The sequence below is a fragment of the Chiroxiphia lanceolata genome, chromosome 2, assembly GCF_009829145.1.
Source record: "Chiroxiphia lanceolata isolate bChiLan1 chromosome 2, bChiLan1.pri, whole genome shotgun sequence".
Taxonomy (NCBI): Eukaryota; Metazoa; Chordata; class Aves; order Passeriformes; family Pipridae; genus Chiroxiphia; species Chiroxiphia lanceolata.
The window spans coordinates 52,570,388-52,592,031 of record NC_045638.1 but is presented as its reverse complement, the minus strand read 5'-3'; the positions used below and the strand labels follow the sequence as shown (position 1 = coordinate 52,592,031).

General features: G+C 35.2%; 1 protein-coding gene across 6 annotated transcripts in view; it reads left to right on the top strand.

Annotated features, from left to right (window-relative positions):
- PIBF1 (progesterone immunomodulatory binding factor 1) overlaps positions 1-21,644 on the top strand; it is a 112,848-nt gene that overhangs the window by 21,224 nt on the left and 69,980 nt on the right. For 5 of the 6 annotated variants that reach the window (XM_032678390.1, XM_032678389.1, XM_032678391.1 and 2 more), the window contains 4 exons: positions 658-766; positions 2,954-3,135; positions 7,141-7,266; positions 11,186-11,284. In XM_032678390.1, the coding sequence (XP_032534281.1) occupies positions 658-766; positions 2,954-3,135; positions 7,141-7,266; positions 11,186-11,284 (516 nt within the window). The remainder of the gene's footprint in view (positions 1-657; positions 767-2,953; positions 3,136-7,140; positions 7,267-11,185; positions 11,285-21,644) is intronic. The other variant, XM_032678392.1, reaches the window with a different exon arrangement.

The window sequence follows — 21,644 nt, the reverse complement described above, 5'->3', positions numbered from 1 at the left end:
CATTCATTTCCCTGTTCTGACAGGGTTAGAGTGGAGACACAGAGATGCTTCTTTGTGCATATGGAAAGCACTCTTGTTCAGGACACTAACATAATTTTTGCAGCTGTGTCATGTATATTTTAAACATGAGTAGTACAACCCTCTCTAGTATCAAGGGACTGTATACAAAGGAGAACAGCAACTGAGTACAAGTATATAATTCTTTCTGTTTGATGAGGAAGATGGGAACGAACTTTCTTCACTGTTTCATCGGGCTTCAATATCTGCAAAAGATTCAAGAGAATGTAATGGAAAATAACATCAAAAGCTTGGTAAAGCTAAAGCTGTGGATAAGGGTACTTGCAGTTCATTGCTAAGAGGGGAGCCCAAAGTTACGCTAAAGAAGAATAATCAGAGGAGGATGAAATAATTTAGGATGGGAATTGAAGATTATTGTAATAGAACTTTCTTTGTTTCTAAGTATTTAAATAATCCTAAATTGTTTCATATAATAAGGTATTGTTCTAGGTGTTAATAACTGAAAAAGTAAGATTATCAGTAACTACCCTATGGAAGAAGTCAGTGTCATGAACTGAAATAAGGTTGAGAAGTTACAGATGCACAGGAATCTTGTTCATTACACTTTGTGCATCTAATAGTTTCACTTTGTTTTAACAGTGAACGTGATGTATTTGAGCATGAATTATCAGAACTCAGAAGAAAATATGAAATATTAGAAGTGTCATACAAAGCACAAGCTAAAGAAAGAAATGACTTAGCAAAAGAGGTAAATATAAAGTTCTTACTTTAGTATTTGTGCATTTCTTCACCTCAGGAATTTGATTCTTTGTCTAATCAAGTCTGTCAGGATCGTGGAATAATTTAATTAGAATGGTCTTCAGGAGACCAGCTGCTCCAACCTTCCCATGCAATGCAGAAAAAGATTAGGTCAGGTTGCTTAAGGCTTTGTCAAGTTTTTAATATCTCCAAAGATGGAGATTGCACAGCCTTTTGGACAATCTGTTCCAGTATTTGTTTGCCTTCTTTGTGCAAATATTTTTGTAGAAGCTAATCAGAGTTGTTGCAGCTTTTTTCTGTTGCATCTTGTCCTGTCACTATGTACTGCCAAGAGTCTGGATTTTTCTATGCATTCCACTTGGATAAGTGAAGATAACAATAGGATTTTCCTTGACCAGATTTCTCTCAACCCCTTTTGCATCATGTGCTGCAGTCCACGACTATCTTGGTAGAGCTCTTCTGGTCTCTGCCAGAGAATAAATGGCTCTTCAGGTGCAGAGGGGTTCTTATCTTTGTTAGAATTCCAGTGAGTTGTGATCCAGATAGGTCAGTCATTTTATTCAAATCTCAACCATTACCATTCTGGTAACACTAGTTTTGCACAGGAGAATACGTTTCTGCTTCTCCAAGGACATTCCAAGAGGCAGAGGCCTGCCAGATCAAAAGAAATGCCCCTTGCTGCTTCTCCGTTCAATAATTCATTCATCCAAGAGTCACAAATTGTGTGCAGTGATGGACATGTATTATAACTTTTGGGTCAAGGGACTCAAAAAGAAACGTATGTAGAGAACGTTTCCAAGTTCACTGCCTTGATCTATAGGACTTGTGATGGTTTATATCAGTACAAGCTTCCATTACTCAGTATGCACTTTCACTGTTTCTGCATCAAATTGTTCATAGGGAGGATTGCCTCACTGAACCTCCAGGATGAATTTCTCACCTTAAGTAAGCTAATTAGGATAGAATCATCCAAAACTATTAGCATTGCTAAGGGATTTTCCCCTTCCTATCTTGTAGGTGTAACTTTGCAACAGCTTTTCAGGAGGGAGAATAGACCTTTACTGAATCCCAAGAAAGAAAGAAACCTTTTCAGTTTATATCATCATTGACTGATTATCAGATGGTTCGTAGCTCAGTGCAACTTGAATGCAAAAGTAGGACTATTTTTAAGCTGTGCTTTTGTACAGAAATTATTCCAGGAAACACCAAAAGAAATAGAGGAAATAATGGATTAGCTGTTCTGAAATAATTTATGAATTTATTTTTTAATATCATTTGAAAGGCACTGCATGAGAAGGTTGTTCTTGTCTTCTGCACTGGTTCAGGGTAGAATAATATTGAGGATTTGTTGTGTGTTAACACTTTAGCATCTGAATACATGAAACAGATTCCTCCTGAAAGTATCCAGGAGAGATTGTACTCCTTAGTGTCTCTGTATAACAATATTACATATAAAATAGTGGCCATAATTTCCACTTGAAAGATGGTACTGCTCTGCCTAATTTTACAGGTAGACGTAGAGATTGTCAGAAACATTAGGGAAAAAACTGAGTTTCTACTAGAAAATACCTTTTATGTTCTGCTCTTTGATATCAGTCTGAAGGCTTTGTTAGGCTGTTTATTCCTCAGTGTTCTATCACTGTTAGAGGACATCAAAAGGCAAGTTTGTTCTCCACATATAACAGTGGCCAAAAAAAGTATTGTTGCGTACATCAAGTTTGTATGTACGCATCAAATACTGTAGTATAGCAAAAACAATGGCTTTTTTGATTAACTTTATACTAAATTAATGTGAGAGTGAATAAAAGTAGCACTAATCTCCTGGAAGGTCCTGCTGGTTTTTGTGTATACTGATGTAGCATCACAAGTCCTGGATTGGAGGAGCATCCAATTGTAAGTGTTTGACAGAGTATTTGTTCTGGGGGGGACTAATTATAGGAGCAGTAACTGCTTTCTTTCTTCGTGCAGTAATCCAGGATGTCTGTTCACTCTGTATATATATATAGATATAGATATAGATATAGATATAGATATATATAACCTGTTATTTGGAGAGAGAGCACAGTTATGTTTTTCTCACAGAAGAGAGTTAAAATGAAATTGCAAATATGTGTACATAGGTTAAATACTTACCTTGAAGTTCATGTTAAAGTGTTCTTTTTAATACCTTTTATAGCTGGCAACCATACAACAATCCCTCAACTTGTTGCAAAAAGATAAAGATTATCTTAATCGCCAGAACATGGAGCTTAGTGTTCGCTGTGCACATGAAGAAGATCGTCTTGAAAGACTTCAGATTCAGCTAGAGGATGCCAAAAAAGCTAGGGAAGAAATGTATGAAAAATATGTTACATCCAGGCAAGTTATTGTGTGTTCACTTTTATCTGTAGACAAGTTATTTAATAGTTTTCCCTTGCTTCTTGCACAAATCCTGTTTCATTAATTTTATTTTTCAGAAAGTAAGTCCATATATATTTAACTAGAAGCAGAAACAGTTTTCTTGGGTCCTAATGTGTATCAGGAAAATTTTTTTAAACCTTTGATATAAGACCATAGTAGTGAAGATGTCAGCATTGAAAGTTTATGGCAATTAATCTCATAGGTTTGCACAGAACTTTAGAAAGGTAACTGTAGTTAATTGCAAAAGAGACTAAAACTCTTTAAAGTGCATATGTTACATATTTGACCTCCCACCACCACAAATTACCTTTATTAAAAGCAAGAGTATTTGATAGACAACCTAAATTATTATTGCAGAATAAAATATACAGTTGTCACAAATGTTAAATATAGTATGTTTTGTATCAGCTACTAGAGCTATCAGTCTTTCATATCGTGAGCTTGAATACGGATTCCCTAAGTGTAGCCTTGGGAAATAGATCTATCACTGTATGCTAGCCACTGCTGAATAGCATCAAATCTCTATGCTCTTTGCACAGAGATGGGGTGGGATGTCGAACAGGAAACATTACACTGCTCAGCTACGTGTCTTGCTATATATGTAATGCTGTACCACAAAATTTCATAGAATCATAGTTGGAAGGGACCCATAAGGAATACTGAATCTAACTCTCTGCTCCTTGCAGTACTGTCCAATACTAAATCGTATGACTAAGAGCATCATCCAATTCAAGGTTATTTAGTTCATGTTATTTCCCTACAGCTAGATGACAAAAGATATTGTTTCAATGTATATCCCAAAATTACATCAAATGTTTGCCTATATGCACTGCATTAATGAAAATAAACCTATTTTTTGGTTAGTAATGTCCTTAAAAGGACGCCCATGGATTGAATGATTAAGCTAAGAGTATGAAGTAGGTTCATCTTCTCTTCAGCCTCTTCCTTGTATTTGAATCAAGAAGATGGAACTGAAAATAGTATCTATAAATCTTGTGTCCTTGTATAATTAAGATGCAGTGTGCTAATATGACTCTCCTGTAATACAGCTAAAATATGAAGTGTTATTTAAGGGAAAGAAGGCCACTGGATTGAAATGATCAGCTACGAGTTCTAGCCCATATCAGAACTGTTTTAAATACTATTTTTCCTTTCAATGCAGTCACTTCAAGCTTTTTAATTTGTTTTGCATGTTTATATCTCAGAACCATGTTCACGTGGAACTTCTACATTTTAAATAGGTTTTTAAGTTATACTTTTAAATGGTGTTTTAAGAAGTCATGTACATCTGAGCAGTCTTCCTCTAGAATCCTATTTATTTGACAAATAAATTAGAGAGGTACAAAAGTAGACAAGAAAAAAATGTACCAGCTAATGTATATTCTACAGTCCTCAGTGGTTTCTGGAGGTGACACCAGTTTGGGTAATAAACTTCTATTTGCTACATCTTGAAGAATCTGAGGCTTTTTAATGCTTTCTTCATATCTGGATCTCTTTGAGCTGCTGTAATTCAGGAATGAAGATGAATAAAACAAACCCAGGTATCTATTTTCAGAAATAAAGAGTAAGTCACCTTCTGGTCGCTGTCAGAACTGCCGGCATTGGGGTACTGCAATTAGAAAATTACAGACTTCAGGAAATGTGAGGCATTAACCTGCCAAGTTTTTAAAGAGATACATTTCGAAATAGGTTGAGATTATGGCGCGACAAATCACCTGTAGCTTATAGCTACAGTTCTTAGGAATCCATATATAAGCACAGACCAACAAAAATTATTTCCCTTTAAATGTGTAATCTTAAAACACGGTTCATATTTGCATTGCAATACTCAGATCATGTTTAGTTTATTCACACTATAAATCCTTATTAGTAATAGCCCTGGAAAGAAGCTCATTAAAGGTCTACAACCTCAAGAAGGCATAACAACTTGATGAGGCAAACCATTTCTAAAGACTGTAACAACAGGTCAGGAATAAAAATTACAAAGGGACTTTTTGCAGGGGCATGTAGTGATAGGACAAGGGGGAATGGCTTCAAACTGACAGTAGGTTTAGATTAGATATTAGGAAGAAATTCCTCATTGTGAGCATGGTGAGGCACTGAAACAGGCTTCCCAGAGAGGCTGTGGATGCCCCATCCCTGGAGGTGTTCAAGGCCAGGTTGGTCCAGTGAAAGGTGTCTCTACCCATGACAGGGGGCTTGGAACTAGATGATCTTTAGGGTCCATTTCAACCCAAACCATTCTGTCATGATTCTCTTATTCTTAATGATGATCCTTTGCTTAGGCAGCAACTCATTTGGTGTTTATTTAAATGCATTGACAGGGCAGTCAAGCTGTGTAATCAGAACATGCTCTTTACTATACCACAGGTTTATTTTAGTCCTCATAAACATAAGCATCACTTTGAACTGTCTTACGGTGACATCACTGTGGATGTTCATGACTTTTCCAGATACTTCTAATTTTTTCAGTGAACCCTCCTGACTTTTAGCTGTCTTGCCATGGGAGGGAAGGTGTAATTTCTGCAATGTCAGAAATCTTTTTTTTGGCAAGTAGTAATGGTAATAGCAAATTGTCTAACTACCAAGAAAATGGTAATACTCATTGATCCTGCGCATAAGAATTCCATCCTTATGTTCTGATTGTCAACATTCTTTTCTTCGCTTTTTTCTTCATATTGAGCCATATAACACATAAAGAACACAAAGTTTATAATGGGGGGACCCTTGCATTCCAATACAGCATGTTTTTTGGTTCGGTTTTGGTTAGGTTCTTTTTTTTTCCTGATAAACCTCTTAATTGTGTCCAAGATCTTCATACGTTATTTGCTGTAGTGCAGCACAATTGAGGAAGGAGAAGAGAAAAATTTACTTTTACCTTAAAGGGTGAGTTGAAATTCAGGGTCTCAATAAGAAGAAAACAGGAAAACCTGACAGCAAGATTTCTGACATTTCAATATTTTGGGGCTTTTAGTTAATGTGAAGGAGTTTTTGGCTAGCTCAAGTACAGATTTTTGAAAACTGTGGACTGTCACACAACTGGAAATCAGAAGAAATCTAAGACCTTTTATGGTTGTAAATGCACATTTCTTCATAATATGCTTTTTTTTCCAAACCTGTAATTTCTATCAGTTGCTTCATTGCTGATTGATTATTCTTGAACATTAATTAGATGCTATAAAATTTTGACATTCCTTAGTTGTTAAATACTTACAACATAAACCTTTTTTTGTAGTTTTGTAGGAGAGATTCTTTATGGGATTCCCTACAATCTGTCATGTGTTTCCAAAGTTACAAAATATGTCAATATTTCTCTGAAATTAAATTCTTTGTCCTGGTATCCTCTGATATCTGTTGCTTTAAAATTTTCTTATGTATTTTAAATAACTTACATGCCACATTAACAGTATAAATTCCCAAATCGTGGGGTTTTTTGACTTCACAAATCTCTGCATGTAATCTTCAATGTTTCTTGTAATGTTTTTTCCCCTATATGAGGTGCAAATAGTAGTAGTATATGAGGTGCAAATAGTAGTCAAAGAAGTCTTGTAGTAGCGTGGCAGTATTGCAAGTCAGTAAGTTTAATCAATCCATATCTAATAAGGAAGAGGAAAGTGAGGGTTTGGGGTTTTTTAAGTAGTGAAGTAATATAAGCACTTAGAGACTGACAAAGAATTTCTGGAAGAATGTTAAGCTTAATGTTATGTGATTAATCAATATCACATTACTTTAAAAATTTAAGCAGTATGCAGAAAGCTTTTATTTATTCCCAGTTAAATATTTTTTATTCCTGATTGATTTTCATTTAATTTGTGTAACAGTATAGGCTGATATGTATTTCAAGTAATTTGAGAGGTAAATGAGTAAGGATTGAAATAAAATGTAAAGCCCTCTGCCCTAGCTGTAGAACTGTACCTAAAGTTTTGATATTTTGACCAGTGCAATGTATTTGTTTATTTACAGAGATCACTATAAAACAGAATATGAAAAGAGACTGCATGAAGAGTTGGAGCAAATAAGGTTGAAAACAAACCAAGAAATTGAGCAACTAAGAAGCACTTCAAAAGAGATGTATGAACGTGAAAACAGGTAAATAAGATGTAGGCAATAACCTAATCAGAGCAGAAATGACCAAGCACTGTTTTGTGCTTAGTTATAATCCTAATTGACTGACTCTCTGAGAGGTGTTCAAAATCTAACAACTTAAGGTCATTTGTAAAACTGATGAGAATCTTTTAAACACTGAAATGAATTTACACTTATAAAGTAAATACATGGTGTTATATTTATTATCAAGTGATGGTCATCCCAAATTATCAGTTGAAAAGGATTATTAAAATTCATGTTCTAGATAAACATTGGTGGTTTGAAGTTTGTTCAGATACATAATGTTAGTTAATTAATACAGAATGCGTTAGTTTGCCTGTCATGCTTATATGGGCAGTCTTGAAGCTGTGCCAAGAATCCAGAAGAGGTGGTGTTGATGCAGGAAATAAGGCAGAAAAAGAATGAGGGAAACCAATAAGACTTATGCCTTTATAAAATAAATCTAATTGAGATTGTTTACGGCATGACGATTCAAAAAAAAAACAACGTGGATTTCGTGTCAATTACTATCAAATTCTCTTTTGAAGAAAATTCTAGTCCTGCAAAGACCTGCATATTGAATTTTGTGAGTGTGTCGACTGGTTGAATACCACAGTTACAGGGATCTAGGGATTTGGACCTTGGCACTGGATTTCTTTTTTAGCTTGTGTTTTGGCTGTTTTATTCCTTTAAAATGGGAGGATTGTTTAATAATTAATTATAACTTCATTGTAGATGTCCTGAAAGTGTTGTGTGGAGAAGGAATTGATGGTAGTAAAAAGATATTTATGGCATAAGCATCTGTTCCTCTAATAGGTAGTTTTGTTACTGCTGGGAAGAGTGGAAAAAAAAAAACATGACTTCTGCTGTCTGTCTTCAGTCAACTGAAATGTTCTAATTAAAAAAAAGTTACATCATGGTGTAGTTTTGCAAGTGTGAGTAAAATATATACGCATACATACACATCTACACCACTTCCTGTATGCCAATCTCTTTTGAATTACAAAGTAGAAATTTAAACATGCACTGTTTGTGGAGATTTGACAAGGGTCTGTATATCATTGAGAAAGCTACTGAAAGATGTTTCATTTCTATCTGGAACTGATTTACAGTCTTGTTCCTCATTTTGAAACAATTACTTCTGAAATGTAAATCCTTTAGATTTGCCTTCATGTTTTACAGAAACAAAAAGGCTTTTTATCATATGCTCTTTCTATAAAATACAAAAGAAATCCACCATAAGACAATCTGCCTCAATGGCAAGACAAAGGGAAACCCAAATTGCTAGCAAAGCAATTGGCAGTGAATTTGTATGATGTGCTGAGATGCTGATTGTGACTGAAAATAAAGATGCTGGTTTCATCCTCAAGCTCAAAGAATGGAATGGTATTACAGCTGAGCTAATCTAATATTCAGTTGCGTTTATTCTTTACCACTTTGCCAAGCCTGATGAGTCTGATATTTCCCTTGAATTTATTGGTGCTTATTTTACATTTGGATGAGTCTTCGAGAAACTAAAATGGAAGGGGGGACACCAATAAAAAAGTGATGCTTTCATTCCTAATTTATTTGGCATCAGTTTCACTTGTTTGGTTGTTGTGAGCACTGGCTATGTTTGCATTAGCAAGCATGAGTGAATTCACAGGACATGTGACTGTCTGCGTGGGGTTTGGCGTTGGATTAACTGGAGTCTGTTCCCGTAGATAAACACAATTTAGTCATTTTGAGCATGAGATGCTCTCCCTGAGCACGTTTTCTGACTTGGTTCAATCTGACTGGAATCCAGTTTGTGCATTCTAGAATAGTTTAGGGATATGAACCGAAGTGCAATAAATGGCAATTGCCAAGAGGTTTGTTTAAAAAGCTAGCACAGAAGCCCTTGAGCTTCTGTCTTCCCTGTTCTCATTCCACCTTTTTTTTCCCCCCATACCCATTCTGGAATCTCTAGGTAGTATTTCTGTCCCACTTTAAAAGGGTACTTTCACTTGTGTGGTAGGCTGGGTAGATACCTGACGGTCCATACGGCCTCTTTGTGCAGCCATCAGGCAGGCACTTCACCTCTTCTGAAACCACAGTCTCACAATCTGAAAACTGGCAGCATTGTTAATGTGCATCTTGGCTCTCTAGAAGATATTACAACAGAAGTTACATCACATCTGTGGTTGTCATCTTGTTGGTTGAATAGTAATGACTTGTGTCCTTTTTTTCCTCCTATTGCGTTTTCAATTGATTAGCTGTTCAGCTAAGCAAAACAGTCTATTCTCTAAATGAGTCTCTGTTTATCTCCTACCACTTGATCTTTATCCCATTTCTGTTACTCTAGTCTTAAGGATACAACACTTGACACCTACTATGAGATATAATATGCTTGATCTTTATGCTGTTAACAAAATTTATTGTCATGTTCCCATATTTTGGTAAGAGTCAGTTTTAAAGAATCTAATCTCAAGGTCAGTCCCTGAATTTCTGCACTAAATTCTGTAGCACAGTAACTCTATTTTTAAAGAAAATTTTCATTTTCCTCTCATAACCAGTTAGCTGCTACATAATTCTAATTCTGATTTTTCTAAGTAACTTTTCTGTTTCTGTGCATTACTTTGAATTCAGAAAAGTGCCAGTCTAGAAAATAGTCTTCAAAACAAAAATTATATACCTTTAGTGTGGCTAAAATGACCTAGGATAACATTTACATGGGCTTAATAACTTTGTTTTCCTTTATATCTTGACTCTTCTATTTTCTTCAAAACTTGCCTGAGCCTATAACTTCACTTTGCTTTAAGAAGGTTGCTTTGGGGAATGGGGAGAGAAACAACTACCGTGGGAAGATCTTTGTTGCATCTACATTAGGAGTTTAGTTCAGATGAAGAATGTGGTGTTAAAGTGAAACCCCCTAGTCATTGCGGTTAGCCAGGGTTTTTGCTTGCCTTGCAGTTTGTGCTTGAATGTGCTCACATTTGTAGCACATGAACAGGATTTCTTTCAGATGAAACAAAATTGAAAGGAATCTTTAAGATCATCTAGTATATTCCAAATGCTAGTGAATGTTCAGGTCACAGAAGCAAACCAGGGGTAAAGTAAAATCCTCAAAACCAGTCATAACGTAGGTGTCCTTAGCGACCACTCAGCTCTGAAAATTGGCTGGTGCTGTGTTGCACTAAATACTGGACATAGAGCTTTTAAACACTATCTAAGCAATAGATACAGTTTATTGCAGTGTTAACCTGGAGTCTGCTTGTAGTATAACAGACTATTAATAACTGTAAAATGTTTTAACATAAATACTATCAGTATTATTCTTCATATCATATCATTCATGTCAGTGGAATAAAAGAGGTGGCTTGCACTTCTTGACTGATCCTTGGTTTAAACAAAAGAAGAAAAAATATCAATTGATTGTAATAAAATATTTGTTAGAACCCAGGAGACATCAATGATACGCAATAACCTATATATCAGAGTAACTAGACAATTGGTTGTAAGTGGAAGTAGGATTTCTATGCCCAGCTAATCTTTTCTTGCTCTGTCATAAAAGTTGTGAATCATCTCAGCTAGGTGGACAGCATTCCTGTAGCTATTAGTGAAGTACCAAGCAAAATTATTGCAATTTATTTAATTCCTGAAAAAAAATATTCTATAGTTCTAGTATTCTAGAATAATTTGGATTATATGATTCTGTGTATAAATAGGTAATTTGGTCATTGGTTTTTAGAATTTCAGAGCTGAAAGCTTTGCTGGTATATATGAAAGTAACGTCACGTAAAGCCTCTGTAATAAGTAGGCATATAGAAAGACAGATCTTTCTACTATTTTGTGAGAGTTGAAGATGGTAGTATTGAAATTCAGATCAAGCAGTAGGAATTAATTAAGCAAAACAGTCTTCTTCCTAACTGGTTCTTAACAGAATAACTTTTGTTTCCTTCAGAAATTTGAGAGAAGCAAGAGATAATGCTGTTGCTGAAAAAGAAAGAGCGGTTATTGCTGAGAAGGATGCTTTAAGAAAGTACAATCAACTCTTAGAACAGTAAGTGTCTTTAAAATGCATATAATAAATCTAAAGATGTAACTATGTTTATATGTAGGAATTTTAGATAGGAGGAAGTACTGGCTTTCTGCTTATAAAGAACAAATTGAATTACAAACATTTTGTTTAATTTAAGTTACAGGCTTAACTCTTGTAGTAAAATTTTCCCCTTACCAGTGCAGCAACAATATGAAAGTTTGATTCTTCTCCTACACTCCTGTAAAGACAAGCAAACATAATTATTCATCTCATAGCAAAAATGGATTTCATACTGTGCAGTAGCAGTGGTCAAAGTGTGAACCTGTTCTGTTGTGGTTTCTTTTGCTTTAGTTGAAAGTAGAAAATCATTTTATATGATGACTTCAAGTAATAGTTTTTATAAAGTGTGGATAGAGAGCAGTAGCTATAAGCAATTAAGCTTGCTACGTACTTCTTTTTTTACTGCTGCCCCTTTCACGTTCCATGTATAAAATATGTGTCTTTACAAACGTACAATTCGATTCATACGGAGAAAGAAACTGTGATTGATTTTCTGCAGTATTTACAAGCAGTCTTACTTTCCTGTTCTTCAACACTTTTTCCTTACTTTTTGTAAATTTAGTGTATTAGCTGTGGTAAGTTATGAGGAAAACTATGGACAGTAATCAAAGTTGATCAGGCTAAGTTTGTCATGTGTCCTTAATATTGGATTTAATTCATTGTTTAACCTAAATACGTTTTTTCTGAAATGAAGAGATTGGTTTATTAACCAACTGTGAAGTTGTTGAAGAAAGTACTAAATCAATCTTTTTTTCTCTAAATACTTTTTAAAATGTCATTAACTTAAGCATAGGCATGAATTTATTAAAACTTTTAATTTTTATGTATAACTCCTAAATTGCACTGGTGATACTACTGAAGAAATAGCATTGCTTAAGGACTGAAAAAATGTCATTACTAGCTAGTGAAACAACAGAAGTAGTTCTAGAGTAAGCAGAACGGGTCAGAAGGCTTTATATCCACATTGGGTTTCTGGGATTTGACTTCAGATTAATTCTAGTTCAGGCTGAATGGGCCCAAGGGTGTGGAATGCCTGTTAGTGGTTAGAGTGCTTTGTGGGTGTTCTTGGATTCTCAAAAACGAATTCAGTTTGCAAGCTCTGAGATGATGGCTCCACAATACAAATGTGGAAATCAAAGCCAGTTAAGTGAGGACAACCAGGAAACTTGGTTCCAAACTACCAGAGTCAAAATAAAATGCTAATGTGAGTCCTACCTTTCACTGTGGTGATATTTACTAAGACATGTGGGGGGTTCATATATAACTGGAAACTCTTCTGGAAAATAGGTCTGGTGTATGATAATTTGAGTATGCACTTCTATTTAATGAAAATACCAGCTTTCAATTCTATATTTATTTTCAAACTTAAGAACCATGGACAAAATACTTCTCTGCTGTATTTCCACTTGTATAATGTGTAGTATTTTTTCATATCGTTGCTTGATTTTGAGGAGGGAAGTTTCCCTGCAATCAGAAACATAAGAACCTTTTTTGATGCACTTATGCTTCTGTGCTCCTGTAGCTTTTTCCAGTGATAAGCCCTCCAATTAAGTAAAAATCTCCTTACCTCATCTTAAATAAATTCAAAAGTTGATTAATATGGGGTTTTGGAGTTCTAAGATTGTTGCTCAGAAGAGCATGTTTTTCTGCTTGGGAAAATGGAAAACCCATACTATGCTTCTTTAAAATGTAGGTGTCTCTCTTTAAAGCTACCTCACTTCTAACCACACTACAGATGTTAAGATTGGGACTTTCTCCACATTCCAAATCAACTACCTAAATGATCTACAAAGTAACTAACTGGCATGTTGAGATGGTATAAATACCTTAATTTAAGACCCCAGATTCTGAATTCACTGTGAACTGACATGTGACAGTTCTGTGGAGCAAAGAAATTTTGTGATATCAGCAGAAACCCCTAAGATTAAAAAGGAGTACCTGTATTGTCCAGTTCTATATTTAAGTGGTTATAACAGCTTGTTCTACTTTAGTGAAAACAAGATGACTCATCGTAGTTACCACTGGTATCATAATCTATATAAACAAACATGTTTGAAAGCTTCAGAAAAATGTGGAATGTTGACTGGCCTGAATGGTTGTTAAATAAAGCCCCTGGCAAATCTTGTGATCAGAAGTGTAACTAATACCCAATTTTCTAGTCAAGTGCAGTTATTTTCATTTTTCTTACTGATGTTTGTGATAGCTTTCTGTGAACAGCTCTTTACAAATGCCAAGAAAATACCAAAGTGATAATATTCATGAAAGATTTACACTGAGAAAGGATCTGCTGTTTCAACCTCAAAGTAGATCACGGTGATATCAGGATGTAAGTTTTGTGGCTCACTTTGCTATTACACAGCTGTAAATTCTGTGTGAGAATCCATGTTTCATTTACCCATGACAATGAAAAAAAATTATTTGATATTTTAGATTAAACTGTTGTCAATGTCACACATGTTCTAAAAGACTAGAACCAAATAGAAACATTTTCACTTTGTTTTAAACTGTTGGTGGACTTTTTTCTAATTTTAAAGCTGTATTACTGTGATTTAAAGTGTCTGGGGGTTGAACAAGGAGAGCAATTCTGTAATAGCTCCATCATCTATGACATAGTTAAGTGTAGATGCTAAATATGTTCCAGCTTTTCCTTCTCTTGAATATTCCTGGAGTGTTATTTTGAAACTATTGGCTGTTAATCTGTTACTTCTCCTTGCCAAAAATGCCAAAACACCACCAACGGAAACAACGAATAGTAGAATGAATGCATTGTGGTTTTATATCAGGCTTTTTCCTGATGTTTAAATTTTCTAGTTTTGTGAAAGGTGCAGCATCAAACTGAAATGGTTCCTTTGGTCAAAGTGGAGTTTAAGGTCAAAAATGGGGTGAACTCATAGTAGAGCACTTCACCTCAGAGGACATCTACAAGAACCATCTTTTGTCTTTGGTTGTTGACTTCCTTAAACTTCCTTTAAAGAAGTAAAATGTCTTTTTCCAGGACTCAACTCTATCAGTGGGAACTGGTTTGAAAATTCTAGAATTACTGGGAACACAAGGGAAATTCATGGTTAGTGTGATTTTACAAAATCTTATTTTTCTTAGTGACAAAAAAATTTGTGCTCTGTTATAGCTGATTGCCACTCATGTGATGTACTCAAGGTGATTTTTCTTTTCCTGTCTTTGTGATGATAAAGTGAGAAATGTAGAGTAATGAAGAAAAACAAAATAGGCATGCAGTAAACAGAAGAAGGCTTCAAGAAAACTGTGTTGTGGCAATGCTATTCCTTCAACTTTGCAGTGGACACTATTCATAAAAAACCCTTGGTCTTGGTAAAAGCTAATGGGAGGTTTAAATTCCTATCTCTGTCCATGAGGTAATAGGATATTTTTAAGTACATACTTTTTTTCTTATTTGAATGTGCACAGATGATGAAAGGACATTTTTGTACAATGTTTTTGGAATTCTGTTAAGTTAGGATGATGACTACAAAAATGATTTAGACCCTTAGGTTTGTTCTATAAAGATTTCAAAGCATTTTGGATTATTATTATTTAAACATTTCTGGATTGGTGTACATAGCTATTTAAAATTATGAGATTTTTAGTGGATGATCTGCTGCAGGTAAAAATACCTTTAGGAGTATTTCTAGTGTCTCTATTTAGAAATGGCTTTCTCAAATAAAAAGCAAAATAGAATAAAGGTCATTTACATTTATAGCCTTTGTCTATGCTACATAGGTTAAGAGAAGTATGCAAAAAGTTCTCTGCTTATTTGTATTTACTGATTTAATGCTTTTCCTTCCAGTCAGCTGCAAGATGCATATACATTTTGGAGACTTAATTTTAGTCTCTCCATAATCTTTATAATTTGAATCTCTTTTTATCCCTATTTTCTTTGTTCTTCATAATTGTGGTACATTTTTTTAAATTCACTTGGAGCTGAATGTTATCTGATTTTAGTCATGTCTTAAACTTTGTAGGTCATGGAGAGATGGGATTAATCCTGTTTATCAAACAGGTTTTTAAATTAGATGAAATTAAGATCTCTTTATCTTCTTATTAATTGCACACAAGCCTAGAGGACTATGTTAGGTGAGAAAATAATTGGATAGATTTACTGAATAAATAATTGTTCTGCTTTGCATTTAGAATATCTGCAGAGCATGCGGGAATCTCATTATTAGTTTTTCATTTATTATGTTAAACATTCATTGTTAATAGAAACATTAAAATTAATTATTTTCCCATTCTGTTAACATATTTTTATAACCTGACTGCAGTGACAGGATTCTAATATTACAGTTATTAAGTCAATGTATTTAAGTGCTGGAGTTCTTGGTAATATTTAAATAAGGGCTTATTATCTCTTCAAGAATATTTATATACAATGAAGATTTCAATAACGAATTAAAAAGAGATCCATACTGAAAACTGCTGGCCAAAATATTTCTTTGGCAAAGCTGCCATCACTCTATATTAAAAACTACTGTCATAGTCTTTTACTCCCTGGACATGGCTGCTACATTTGTGTATGAATTGCTTTGTAATCCCTTGAATTCCAGAGCTATGTAGGTCTTGAAAATCACTACCACTTTAAATCTTCAGTTTCAATTAACATCTTTAATGTATTCTAAAATGCTTTTTTCGTAATAATAATTTGCCGGTGCTGTATTCATTTATGATTTCTATGATATTATGTGTATGTGTAATTTTATAACACTTAGAATTTCTGTTAGAATAAAGCCAAGCCCTTCACTGTTATTCTTAGACTTTGTCTAGATTTCAGCCCTAGCCAAAGTAACTACTGCACATTTCCTGTAAAACTACCTTCATCTTGTTCTCTTGATTAAAAGGTAAAGTATGAGGTACAGCTAAAAGAATAAAATTCCATGAATGTCATGGAAATTACTGAAAATCCTCTCGAAAATTCAGAATCAATGCAAAGAAGCCAGTGAAAGGATCAGGAGTAATAATATGATGGAGAACCAATGAAAAAGTCCATTTCCCAGGTGACTGGGTCTAGTTTCTTTCCAAGCTGTAGAAGCAGCACTGAAATCCATAACAAAACAAGTCTGTGCATTTTATGTTTCTACTGAAATGACCAGGGAGGCTCCTACTCTTTTCCTTTTCTTCTAAGGATATGTTTATTTGAACTTTACATCTTGCTGTATAATTCTAGGATGCATTTTAATAAACAGAAGGAGAAAACCTAATTAACTGAATTGATTAAACAGATGAATAAAGCTATTAGGAAGACTGCACACTTTCTAGGGCATGCCTAGTTGTCTTTGGTTGTTAGATTCCTAATCAGGATCTCGAAATTTTACATTCTTAGCTAAGATAGTGTTCTTCCAGAATGGATGCTTTGAGCCCTGTAACCATTCACCTCATAACTGTAACCGTCTTGATGTTGTAGAATTATCAACATGAAGACTCATAGGAATGCTAAGTTAGTCTAATGTCTGACCTTCCTGAGCTTCAGTACATCTGGAACGCAGGCTTTGAAGTTTATTCTCTTGCTGTGCAAGGAATGTTCAGTGATTATATTTATAGCTCTAAAAATCTTTTTATTTCAGAAGCTCTTGTCCCAGCTCCTAAGCAATAATTCTCACAAAATATTATTAGCTTCTGAGGTATGCTTTGGAAAGGTTGTAATATGAACACATCCTCATATCATAAAGATTTTCCTTAAGCCTTGACATTCTCATTTTATCTGTTGATTTCCCACTAGCCAAAAGGTCTTAATCTTAAAATATTATGATTAGTAGAAACAAAATATTAAAATTCTGTGATGGCTATTATGCTGAGTACCTAAGAAACTATTTGTTCTTTTATGTCCTTAAGTTTTTTTACTAGCCTGGAAAGATTGAAAATATATCAATTGAGAACGAATTTGAAAGCAGTTATAAATACCTTCAAAGAGGCATTCTGTGATATAAGGGTGCTGCTGCTTAGACTTCATAAAGTTCTTGAATTATAAGGTTGAAACTTCCACTGCAGTCCATGATTTTGCTGTGATTGCTAGTATTCCTCATGTACACACCTGTTTTGTGACTCACTGCACACAGCTTCTCATTAATGGTCAGCACTGCCAGGGTGAATGAGTAGGGATCCTTTGGAACTCATTACCAAATCATGTTTCAGATGCTAAAAGTTTACATGGGTTCAAAAGGAGACAGGAAGAGCTCAGAGATAAATCTGAGAATCGCTTTACAAGTAGAAAACACATCCAATTCAAGAAATGCTTAAGCTAGAAATAGTTTAACATAGTGTCAGAGGATTAGGGAGAAATACAATCTATGCAGAACTTTTCTTGTTTTTCTCAAAACATACACTTTTGGCTACAGTTGGGAGACAGGTTTATCAGGCTACATGGGCCTTTCATCTTACACACTACACCTATTCTATGTAGAACAGAATAGAAGCTATGGAACACGGGAATTTCTCAGCCTTTTAACTGCATGTGCTTAGTGTCCCTTTGAAAAGGTGACATTACATGGATGTAATGACGAGATATAAATGAAAGCATTTATCTGAAGAAGTTGGTAATGTGATTTTATTTGGTGTTATGTCAGTTTATCTATGCAAATAGTATTTACTTCTGGAGTGTTTCTAATCATTTGAGCTTGAAAGATTAAATTTGTGCATTAAGTGACCCAAAGCACTAACATTTCAATTGCAAGTGAGAAAAGAATCTGTTTTCGGAAAATACCGAGTATATGTTTTTTAGAATACAAAAGAAAAACACGTTACAAATAACAACATGACCATAAATATATACAGGGATTGTTAGTTGCATGAATTTACCAAAATTGTGTATTATAATTCCTAATCTGAAGCTAAATTCTACAAAGCCAGAGATACTGTATTTTCTGTATGTCTGTACAAAAATTTGATATTCAAATGATGACTATTTATATAATACTGTATTTCAACCTAATAAAACCATAGAAGTTTTAACAATAATTATCTTCTGTAATTACATTCAGAGGCTGTGGTTACATTCTTATTATTCTCTGGAAAAGGATGTGATTCTATTCTCATATCTGGATATTGAACTCTGAAGAACAGTGTCCGAATAGGTGCTTGTGTGGTTTGAGAAGGCAGTTAAGAGTTTTGTGATCTTACGTTATGAACCTCATGGGAAACTCATGGGAAACTCTGCAATGTTTATCATGAAGACTTAATATTTATGAGTAAGAGCTTGGGACTGAGTTTTGGCCAGAGCTTGTCTTCTGCAGAATCATATTGGAAGTGGTGAGAAAATGTTAGGTGTAACTGAATGTTAGGTGTAACTGAAAGCGGTTAGGCTGGTCCTTATTTCCATGGTGGGGATACCTGTTCCTGTGAGTAACTCTTACAAATAAGGAAATTGGTGGTATATAGTTCTGGAATGAAGGATAGCTAGTCCATTTGTAAATGGGTGAAAGACTGTGAGTAGATGAAGGACCATCATGGTGTTCATGCTCCCAAAAGTGTACATCAGCAAGCCAAGGAGGCCGTAAGCCACAAGGAGCTGTTTGCCTTGTACATTACTCCATCCAGCATTCAATATGCCTAATTAATCACATCAAGGACTTCCTGAAAGAGAGGTATGTGTGATATTTGCATGTAGTGCTTGCAACTGGTGAAACCAGTGTTCACAACTGATGGAACAACCATACAAGTTCTTGCAGCCTGTTTGTTGCTTTCTCTCTTCATGAGATTGGCTTGTTGCGTGACCAGTGCCTTGATGAGGGGAGAATGGAAAGACCAGGCTTGGAAGGCTGACTTCCCTTTTATATGGTCTTGTTTCTAGATAAGATTGCATCAAGAATGTATCTCAGACTTTGTCAAGGTTGACTCAGAGAGTTGTTTACATACAGGGAAACCAGTAAATTTATTTTGAAACTGTATGTCTTCAGCACTGAAGTATTGCATCACATATTGGATAGTGAGAAGGCCATGTCCTTCAGTTTACTCAGGGCAAAGCTATTTAGATAATTTTTACAGCTGTTTGTGTTCCTGGCTAAATGATCTAAAGGCACAGTTGTGCCTACTTATATGACTATGTGGGTAACTCTGTAAGCATATTCTGTGAAACCAGCAAAATGAACATGCAATTAATGTTCAATGCACAGTTAACCAGAGTTCAAAAGTTTACTAGGGAATACCTTGATCCTGGGTAGCTGAAGGGTGGCAACGTGACATGTCAGCAACATTTTTGCCAAACATTATTTAGCCATAGTGACACTTAGACGTGACATGACATTTGAATCGTGAGGATGCCAAGAGGGTGGTACCACTTTGAGCTATTTATCCTAGTGAGGGGAAACAGGATTTAGATTAAATAAAAAAAAAAAAAAGCACTTAGAACTTTAGCAAGACCAAAGTGAGACAGGAACATTTGTTCTGGATGGGCCGCTGAGGTGAGCACAGTGAAAGCAGATGTGCTGGCCTGCTCCTGATGGTGGCTGGTGGTCATTAGTGAGAGGATTTCTAATTCTGTGGGAGGAGTGTGGTGAGAAGCAGTAAGGACACAGAACTTGATGACTGAATAAACCCATCCAAGATGGAATGGAGGGATCCATATGAAAGAATAAATCAAGGGACCTTACTACAAGCGATAAAGGGCTTCTGCAGTTCTTACCACTACATAGAATTCATAAGGTGCTCATATGCACCTATACTGCCAGCCCTTTCTTATGAGCCCTGTTTAATAGCAGGTTTTCCTACTTGAAAAGAAACAAATGTTGACAAACTGGAGATAATGTTGCACGGACCACCCTGCAGACTCATGAAGCATGGACAGTATAGAGAATGGGGGGGGGGGGAGGTGCCCCTTCGAGGTATTCCAGAAGCAAAAAAATTGCCATAGTTTATGCCAGCTTCTCACTCATGGAATAAACAAGCTTGAGAAACTTTCTCTTAAAGGGAGGTAAACTTCTTCTGTCAAGTGGCATTGAAGTTATAGAAATAAATGTACTAGAAATAGATTCCTTTGAGATGAAGCTTGGGTACTACCTCAAATGCGTATAGCTGTCAGGCATTTAGACTTTTCATAAAACATTAGATTTCATAATATACATGTTAAAGTGTAAATATACGTACTTGCACTTACAACCCTATATGTGTATCTTTTCTAAAATTTAAGTATTGGATATATTGTTAAAATGCTGCAGCTGTTGGCTAACATTTTAATATAAATACTACTGCATGTGTATGCATGCATATAATGTAGTTAAAGCTTTGATGTCGAACCTGTCATCTGGAATTGTTTTCATAGACATTCTAATTGTTTCATGGAAAGTGTTTGTTGCCATGGATAGACAGATATAGAAGTGCACTGATTCATCCCTTCTGAAATTTTGCTTAATGTTTGCTCTGATTTTTCTGAGATCTTAACCTCTTCCATTCCAGAAATAGAATCTAGATTATAAGTTGCAAGATGCTTCAAAAAGTTGCATCTTCCCATTTTACCTTGGATACATTGCTTGGGTCACTAGAATTACTTGGGGATTATAGAAAGTGGAAGAATTTGTCCCATTCAAAACCCAAAGGGGAGAAGGTTTTATTTGTGCAAAATGGTACTGTAAGTAAATGAGGGTAATTAGAAACCCTAGTCCTTCTCTTATCTTCATATGTCACTCACTTCAGGTAATTAACTGACTCCTGAATCTCCGAGTATACTCAGTATAGAGTGTTTCTCTGAATGGTAAAAGACAAGCAAAGTGTGACTGATGTAAATCCCATGCCCAGCGTGTGAAATGCCCAGCATCAGCTGGAGTGGGGCCTTTATTGATACCTTAGTTCTAAGATTTTTAGACCTAAAACCATGTGAGGAAATATTGTATCTTTTTTATCTGTTGCATGTTCCTCTAGGATATTTTTGTTTTTGTAGACAGTGTACTTTATAGAAGCTAGTGAGGCTGGGTTTTTTGGTTTTAGATTTGTCCTTTAGGATTCTGTTCCTAAAGGTTTCACAAGGTGTGAAATCTGAGTCTAATTTTCTGTGTCAGAATTCTGGTTTTTTTCCAAAGTATTCTATATGTGTTGGTAAGTGGGGTACATTTCAGGTTTATTTTCTTGGTGCCAGATGAATTCTTTTTTTCAAAGAAAGAAAAAACTTTTTAAAGTAGTGCATTCACTGCAAGGTATTTGTATTATTAAAGTGTGCAGATGAATAGAAACTAGTTGACATGCTCAAGTTAGAAAAGAGCTACCTTATGGTGATTTATTTGCCTGCCAGGGCTTTCCCCCAACCCCTTCCCCCAAATCTTCCTTTTGTCCTTTGTCTGAAATGGTTCTCTGTTTGTACAGAACAGCTTTATTAAACAGTTTTAGT